Below are 9,394 nucleotides of genomic sequence, written 5' to 3'. Positions count from 1 at the left end.
TTTAAAAGGTAGATTCTTGGTTTTAAAAAAAGTAAGCCTTAGGCGCATCACGGCCCAAGCCCTTGCGCTTTTTTTCAAAAAGCACACCTCACGCGTGCATTTCTTAGCAAAAAATTGACCCTGAGGCGCGCACCTCATGTACAGGTTTTACAATGTTTTTCAGGTTGTACATGTATGGAAATTCCATATGAATACATATATAAAGCTTACTTGTCGCTAAATATTGGGTAAATAATACTAGAAACCTATATGATATATATAAAGAAATTGTGCCTCGGGTATGAAAAGCGATGCGCTTTTGAGCTTGACGCTTCGCGCCTCAATTTTAGACCTTGTCACTTTTGTGCGCATTGAATGATTCTATGTTTTTTTCTAGTGAAAAGTAGCAATGATCTTTTACAAATCTAACATCAACAAAAGCAGAAAAATGTACCTACTAAAGTAAACTACACATGAGACCTTAATAAGAACTGATTGGGACTATACACCTGGCAGAAACACACACATGGAAGTGATTTTGAAAGTTTATCGTGTGGGTCAACCATGTTAGTCAAACCCAGCACCAGTCCAACTAGATCCTCTATTCTTGGGTACTGCTCCGATTCCTCTACCTCTACCTTGCATCGCGTTTTTCTTCTTCCCCCTTCCTTCTACATCTCCACCCGTCTTGCTCTCCACATTACTCTTCGATGATTCAGTAGGTGGTTTTACAACATCCGGAACTGATGCATCTGAACTTGTGGCGGTCAATGCGGGTTGCACTGGACTCTCGGCCTACAAGAAACCATAATTATTATTTCAGCATGTATAGAATATTATTATGGTTGAAAATGAAACAGAAAGAAGACTTACAGTTCCCATAAGTGCAGCTGATCTTCTCGGATTCAAAGCCTCTAGCCGCCTTTTTAGTTCCTCTAGTCTAGCAAACTGAGAGTTACTGCTTTCTTGGACCTATGAAAGATAAGTTAGTATGTTGAAAGTATGGGTGCAAATGAACCGAGCGGCTCGCAGGCTGCTCAAGATAGCAGAGCGACTTGCAAGCTGCTCGAGATCGGCTAGAGAAAAAGCTCGTAACGAGCCGAGCCTTATCGAGCCCGAGCCGAGCTTGAGCCTAAAATAAAGCTAGTTTATTTATCGAGCCCGAGCCTGGCATGTGAAGCTCGTCAGACTCGTCGAGCCTTAGTGTAATATTAGTTTTTATTAATATTTAATAACATTTACCCCTTATTTAAAGTTGTCTAGTAAACGGACGAGTCGAGCTTACTTAAACTTGTTTACAAGCCGAGCCCGAACCTAAAAATAAGCTTGTTTGGTAAACGAGTCCGGGCCCGAGCTGGCCGGCCCTAAGAATTCGTGTACCCTATTCAAGCTCGAAAAAATGTGCCCTTACGCCTTAACGAAATTGGATATTAGGCTCACTAAAGGTCTAAACCTAATGCCAAAGGGGTTAATAACTAATCTAAACCATAAGAATAGTTTTGTAAGGGGGCCTATATTGGTGTTTGTATGGGTGTACCATATTAAAAAAATATTTTACATATACATATCGGGTTTTTTTCATAAAAAAAATGTGCCCCTCGAAATATCGGGCCCTGGCCAGTGGTCCTCCTCGCCCACCCCCAGAGCCGGCCATGCCGAGCTTCACTTGTCGAGCTCGCGAGCCTAAACAAGTCTATTATTTATATTATTTTTATTTTCTATATTAATTAATAGATAATAAATGAGCCGATCCGAGTCGAGATTTGAAAAAAAAGCTCAAACCGAGCCGAGCTCGAGCTCTCATAAGTTAATCGAGCTTGAGCTCGGCTTGGCTCATTTACACCCCTAGCTGAAAGGGTAAAAATATTGCAATGAAATTATAGAAAAGTTAGTAACTTTAAAATACCAGATTATTCAAATCGTCACATAATTTCTGCTTGGCTGCTTCTTCATCCTTCACAGCCTTTGACGCAGCTTCCCAAGCCTGTAACGAATAGAACTATTTATTTCACGTTCACCATAGGCTATAATTATTTATGGTATGAATCGAAAGGGACAAACCTTCTTTGCTTCTTCTTCTTTCAACTTAGCAAAACGAATCCTTTCCGTTGACAATTCAATTTTCTTCCTCATGTGTTCAAGTGCTACAAGAAAAGTAGTACTTAGCACACACAATTAAGGAACGAAAAGTGCAAAATGGGAAAAACGTATAATGCACCAACCAGCTTTTTTTGGCCCTGCTGTGAGTTTCATCTCCATATTGAGATTTGAAAGCTCTCGCTCAACATCACGAATTTTCGAATAGTTCTCGTCAATATATCTAGAAGTTACAAGGCCAATCAGAACTAACAATCAAGTATGATACAAGGTGTACAACAATAGATGGTATTCGTATGCAAGATATTTCTTCATCCATTACAGGGTGATACATATTATGCTAAACATATGGTGATAATGATTGAACTTAACGAACCTCAACAAACACAGTTATTTGTAAGCTTGACATGGCATTACAATGAGTCTCGGGGGTGCATGAAATATAACTTTTAGGATGTCCTAAAATGATGTTTCAAGATATAATTTATAGGAATTCATTAGGTAATCTAAATGCAGTGAGAACATGTACTGTTCTTCTAGGCCTGGCAAAACAGGTGGGGCGGGTCGGGCGGGTCGGGATGTGTAACGGGCCATACCGGATTCGAGTCAGACGGGCTAATTTAAAAAAAAAAAAAAGAAACAATGTGGTTTGGGTCAATCGGGTTCATTTAAGAAAAAAAGCATACACTTGAATCACGATCAAAACACATTATGTCCCAAAATTCTACAACATGATACGATTCTCAGCATTCTGCATTCTGTTTGCCAAACTTTCAATTCATTTTTTCCACAGAAATAGAGATTTTCAGAAATTCGGTGGGTTCCTTCACATCAAAGAGTTACAGAAAAATAAACGTGAAAGTAGAAAAACGCCCCAAATTTTTATCTCAAAAATGAAAATGAGTTTTCTTCAAATTATTCATGTTTGAATCAGTTTCACCGTATTTTGTTTTTACGGAATCTAGAATCTAAGCAAGTTTATCCCAACGCCTGTCATTGGCCTGCACTAACCCAACGACTGCACTAACCCAACGACTGACTGCACTAACCCAACGACTGTCGTTGGCCTTAAGTGTAACTACGCAGATGAAAACAAAACATCTTCCATTGATGTAACATGTGTAATTAGAAGCAATCATCAAAAGTTGTGTTCTTACATTAGATACAAACAACTAAGATTCTTAAGAGTTGGGGACTGGTTCAATCAAGTGGCTTATAACATTAGTTTTAAAAAGAGCGCCTAAGACATGAGGCAAGTAAAGGCCAAAGAAACACGAAAAATGCTCAGAGTACATGGAGCGACCTGAAGTGGCGGATATCGCCTGAGGCGGTCACTTTTGCCTTTAGGCGCCTTTTGTATATGGCGGCTACATCTAAAATAGACCATTAGATTTTCAAATTAGACAAAAAAAAAAAAAAAAAAAACCCCATTGAATGCATTGATTAGAAACAAGCGACTGTCTGCAATAGCTGTTTTATGACTTTATCACTGCTATAAACCCTTGCTCACTACTTCACTGTTAATTTGATGTTACCTGTTTAACTTGTGTGTGTATATGATTTATTGATTTATGTTTTCTGTTGGCTTAGTAATTGTCTACAATTGCTGTTTTAACCCATGTTCCCTGTATATATGATTTATTGATTTATGTTTAGTTAGCCCTTATTTTCTGTTTTCATTTGCTGTTTGGATTAGTATATATAATACAAGTAGGGCTGTAAACGAACCGAACGTTCAGCGAACAGTTCGTGAACCGTTCAACGGGAAGTTTGTTTACGTTCGTTTGGTTAATAGGTTGGGAATGGGAAGGTCTTGGGTTCAAGTCCCACAGACGACAGGGATTAAAGAAATTCACCTTTCAAAAAAAAAAAAAAAAAAAAACGAACACGAACAAGAAATTCCGTTCGATTAGTTAAATGAACGAACACGAACAACTGTCTCGTTCGTTCAATTGCATTCGTGAACATTCGGTAATGTGTTCGCGAACATTCGTTCATGTTCGTTTGTTTTTACTATTCGTTAAATATTTTTTTAGCATTTATTTAATTTATCCAAACTTTTCATATTCCTTAATTATTATTTATCTCATTACCCAAACAAATAAAATAGGAAACCCTACCTCCACCTTGTTAATCCACCGTTCCCCTTTCTTTCTTGTTATTCACATTGAAAAATACTATCGAACTTCGTCGATTTTATCTGTGTTCATTTGTGTTCGTGAACCGTTCATGAACACATTCATTTTCTTAATGAACGAACACGAACAAAAAATCTCGTTCGGTAAGTGTTCATGAACCGTTCATGAACACATAATATCCTTAACAAACGAACACGAACAAGGCCTTGTTCGTATTCGTTCGGTTCGTTTACAACCCTAATAATATATGATTTACTGATTTAACTTTTCATTGTTGCCTTGCTGATTAAAAGATTGTTGTTTTCATTTTCTGTTGGTTTCAAGCACCCCACTTCTAAACCCGTATCATCTAACCCTGGCTAGAATGTATGCAACCCAAGATCCTACTTACAGGACTAATATTAGTTGTAATACTTGAGGGAAAATAGTCAACAGAAGAGTTGATCGAATGAAACAACATTTTATAGGAGGTTCAAGATGGCATTCTGTTTTCATTATTGACAGCTCGAGATGCCCGGAGCTTGTTCGAGAGAAGATAAAGACATTCATGCTAAAAAAATAAGAAAAGTGGAGAATGTTACAAACTCAAGGATTCAACTTGATGATTATCATCCTGATGACGATAAGGATGATTGTTATGACGATAACGATGATTTTTATGACGATAAGGATGATTGTTCGGTCCAAATCCCGAGGATAAGGGATAGAAAGGTGGGAGGCAATAAACTATCAATGAAGTCCGTCATAGGTAGCCAAGGGATACGGCTTGTAGAGAGGTAACGAGGTGGTTTTATGATGCGAACATTCCGTTTAATGTGGGTATTAATAACAGTTTCAACATAATAACTGAATCAGTTGGACAGTTTGGTCCCGAAATGAACCACCGAGAATGTATGAGGTGAGAGCTCCTTTACTTCATAATAAGTAAAAGACGTTGACAACCACCTTCACGAGAAATTGAAAACAAGAAAGAATAGGAACACATAGGTTGTTAAATTCTATCTGATGGATGGTGTGATTCGGTGGTCAAAATGATAATGCTAACTTTACGGTGCTGAAGTAACCCATGCAGTGAAGAAATTATGCAAGGTTTATATTCCTGCATTGAAATGTTGCTTCTAAGTGTAGAAGTTGAAGACAAGATCATTGGAGAATCAACTACAAATCAAGACATAGACGATAGCAATGAGTGGTTGATGGGTAGAATAAAAGATGGCGTCTAAGATGATGATTTTGTGTTCATTAGTGATCATTTGACATGGAGTGACGTAGGTAGAGCTTCGTGGGAATATGACCCTATTTATATAACTAGAGCATCTAAGGTCAGAGTAAGTGATGACGGGTCTGGACCATCAACAAATGATAACGGAAAACCTCTCATATACATGAGAATACAACCTTCGCTACACGCCTTGGCTTTTAGTACCCTAATTCCTCGCACTTTTTAATACCAAGCTTCTAACATTATAGTTTATAGTTTTATACCAACAACGAACAACACATTTCAAACAATTTATACACTGACTGACTGACATTTCATGTTCATTTATAATCATGAAAGCTAGTGACTTGGAAACAATTAAAACAACCAATGACCCAGCTCAAATGACAAACTTAGCTAAAATATAACTTATAGCTTCTCAATGTCCCCAATTATAGATAAGAAGATTGTCAACATTATAGAATGAAGGAAAGGAAGGATCCAAGTAACTAAAACTTAAATTCCTTTATACATCATCTGAAGACATGTTACATTGTTGCTTATTTCACCATTTCCCAATAAAAGATCAAGGGGTTGTTTGTTTACCTCTTAATGAGGCTCTTAATGGTTCAGACATCTTACTGGTTCAGCACTTAATGGTTCAGACTGTTTGTTTCGCGAGCTGATGTTTGAATGGTTCAGACATTTGCCTCTGAATGGTTAAGCATTATACTGAGTCTGAATGGTTAAGACCTCTAATCTTAATTGGTCAGACATTTGCCTCTGATCGGTTAAGCATTATACTGGCTCTTAATGGTTCAGACCTCTTACTGGTTCAACACTTAATAGTTCAGATCTCTTAGTGGTTCAACACTTAACCATTCAGAAGTTGCCAAACAGCCCCCAAGTGTGCTAAAAACACGAATTTAGTAAAGCAAAGTGGCAACAATAAGCAAGTATGAACTATGAAGAACAACAAATGAGAGTTTTAGGTAAAGCAAGTTCTAATTGAGAATCTATCTACGGTGAATCATTAGTGCAATTGAGGTTAACATTGAGCATTTTATTAAATTGTTGTTGTTGTTATATAATCTAAGTACTCAGCTGAGCATAATTTGATGGTCAAATAACTAGAATCATTCTACTTCAATTCTTCTCTTAATAGAAAACTAAATAAACTCTATAAACCCTAATCAAGCAGTTAAACAATAGGTGAAACTCATAATGCGAAATGCAATTGAGAAATCAGCAGATCTAAACAGAAATTCAGTAGTAGAAAGAAGTAAACTTACTTTCTCAACTGAAGTTGCTCTTCTTCAATCATCTGGAAAAACAGAACAAAAGGAACTATCAGTTTCAACATAGTGAATAAAATTGAAATCTATATATAGAGTAAGTAAATCAATAAACACGATACGCACCCGCTCTGTGTGGGCGATTACAGGAGATTCGCGAACGAGGCCGTCAGGTCCAATCTCCGTAACTAATGAAGGATCGATCGCCATTGTTGTTGATAGTGCGGATCTGATGGATGAAGATTTACTCAAATTAGAGGGTAAATCTGAGTAGTAGCGCGTATAATGAGCGTGAATCGTTAGGCACATGCCACAGGCGATGGGGGCACGATGCTTTGAGTCTTTCTTCAGCAATTTTCTTTTTTCTCATTGTAAAATACATTTAATCTTTGATCATAGATAATATATTAGACTGTGGGGTATGGTGGGGTGTGGATTGGGACATGGTGTAACACGTGGAGTATGGGGCACCCAAGACCAAAAGCCAATTTCAAAAGGGTATGGTGGGGCGTGGCTGGGGTGGCGTGGCTAGTGCTCTTGGCCAATGAGGTTTCACTATGTCAAGTGAGTAGCCCGGGCTGAATCCCAAGCCTACCCGGGATAGTGACTTGGGTGTTTCTCTCTAATCCACGCCCCAACCCCCGCCCCATACCCTATAGTCTTAGTATCAAAACTCAATATAGTTTTAAAAGAAAATAAATAATATGTTGAAATTGTTAAAAACTTAAAATTATTATTTTATTTTCGCTTTGGGATCATCTCGCATTTGCGGGTCTCTACTTTCCTTTTGCGGAAAGCAAATGATTGAAAGTGTTAGAAGTGTGGTTGAGCATATATGATTTCAAGTTTGTTTTTAACGAGTTGACATTAACTCGCGCGTTGTGGCGGGATGTTGATTATTAATGTAATTATTATAACTATATAAGATGGGAAAAAGATTAGTAATGAACGCTTGAATCTCTTGAATAAAGTTTAAGAATATTATTTTTTATGTAAGAGAAACATGTCTTTAAACAAAACAAAAAATTAATAGTTCATCCCTATGCAATACCCCAAAGTTATTAAAGGATGATAAACCCACAATAATTTAATGTATTGAAATATAGAGATGGGATCAAATACAAACCTTAACATTGGTAAGAACTATAAGAACCAACCACAAATAGACATGTGTCCTTCATTTAAAAAATTAGATAAGGGTATTTTAGACTTTATCATTCTATTTTTTGTATTTAATTAATTCTAAATTTTAATTATCCCTACATTCATGCACTATTTCGAATCATATTTGAAAATTTCCAGAAATCTTCATCTACCCAGGCAACGAACATAAAGAATAATACGTAACTTCCCATCTCACTTTCCCATTATCTGCGTGGTGTTCATCTCCTTGTTTTGATAGGTAAATTTGATGGATTCAAACATAGGAAGTTCAGTGGAAGGATCATCCGCCATGGAAGTTACCCCAGGTTGTTATTTAATCTGCATGTTATAAAAATTATGTTTATTCATGTGTTGTTATAGCCGCCGGTTCAATTTCGTAGATCCGTTTCTGTTTGTTGGTTGGTTTCATTAATTTTTATTCAAAACCATTTGTGCTATATTAATGTGCTAATACGAATCTCAATTTTTACGACATTGTTTTTTGTGCTATGTGTTTTTTTACAGCAATACAAAGTTCTGGGGTTACGAATAATCAATTCGCTGGTTTCATATTTTGTTTGCATGTGCTATGTTAATGTGCTGATACGAATCACCAAACGCATGTTTCAAATTTTGTTTTCTTTTGCTACGTTAATTTGCTGATACGAATCGCCAAACGCTTGTTTCAAATTTTGTTTCATGTGCTATTTTAATGCAATTTAATCAACAAAAAAGGTAAATACCACAATCAAAATAACCATATAAATACAATGATAGCACACCTCTTCTAGTCGTAATAACATTCCTTTCTTGACTCCTGTTTCTCTTTTTTGTTGAGTCCAATGCAAAAGCATCAATAATATCATCCATTTTCTTCAGCACCTGTTATCCGCGACACAATAAATTGAATTCAGCACTACACTATTAAAACATGATTCATACACTATTTTATTCAAAATAATCCAAATACAATAAACTAAAGGTAGCACATATTATTGAAGTCAGTACTACATTATTTTTTTTTTCAGAATACCCACAGTACAGGATATATATAGCACATGTAAATCAAACAAACAGGTCTATCAATCATGATTCATATACTTTTTTTTTTCAAGATAACCCCAATTCAACTGAGCTTAACCCACAATATTCTGACTTCAATAAACCTATGCATAGCACAACAATCCCTAATCAAACTACAAGAAGTATATTCCCTAATCAAACCACTACCATAACCTAACAATCAACAATCAGCACCTTTCAACAATCAACACCCTTCAACAGTCAGCACTCTTCAACAGTCACCACCCTTCAACAGTGCTATCTTTCAACAATCAACACCCTTCAACAGTCAGCACCCTTCAACAGTCACCACCCTTCAACAGTCAGCAACCCCGCCGATCACATCTCCGGCAGCACCCGTCAAAACCCACCAAAAATATCTCCGCCAAGACCATATTCAGCACCCTTTCAACACCCGCCGGTCGTGAACATCTCCCTCAACAACAGCCAGCACCCTTCAACATCGCCCCCCCCCCCAA

At 37.1% G+C, this 9,394-nt stretch overlaps 1 protein-coding gene across 1 annotated transcript; it reads right to left on the bottom strand.

The window, feature by feature from the left end:
* Positions 1–279: 279 nt before the first annotated feature.
* LOC110905068 lies at positions 280–7,094 on the bottom strand. The gene is made up of 7 exons (XM_022150951.2): positions 6,837–7,094; positions 6,708–6,739; positions 2,202–2,299; positions 2,041–2,123; positions 1,886–1,963; positions 853–951; positions 280–774 (listed from the first exon to the last, which is right to left on the bottom strand). The coding sequence occupies exons 1-7, from the start codon at positions 7,017–7,019 to the stop codon at positions 547–549; spliced, it is 801 nt and encodes a 266-aa protein (XP_022006643.1). The 5' UTR covers positions 7,020–7,094; the 3' UTR covers positions 280–546.
* Between the last annotated feature and the right edge of the window lie 2,300 nt (positions 7,095–9,394).

This window comes from Helianthus annuus, chromosome 14 (assembly GCF_002127325.2).
Source record: "Helianthus annuus cultivar XRQ/B chromosome 14, HanXRQr2.0-SUNRISE, whole genome shotgun sequence".
NCBI lineage: Eukaryota > Viridiplantae > Streptophyta > Magnoliopsida > Asterales > Asteraceae > Helianthus > Helianthus annuus.
Note: the sequence above shows the minus strand (reverse complement) of the source record. Positions and strands in the feature narration are given on the sequence as shown.

Excerpts from the sequence above, each read along its gene's own strand:
- LOC110905068 (XM_022150951.2), bottom strand. The coding sequence starts at position 7,019 with ATGTGCCTAACGATTCACGCTCATTATACGCGCTACTACTCAGATTTA. Across the intron at positions 2,300-6,707 it reads GAGCAACTTCAGTTGAGAAA|ATATATTGACGAGAACTATT; the intron begins GTAAGTTTACTT and ends TGTAACTTCTAG. Across the intron at positions 952-1,885 it reads GTGACGATTTGAATAATCTG|GTCCAAGAAAGCAGTAACTC; the intron begins GTATTTTAAAGT and ends TATCTTTCATAG.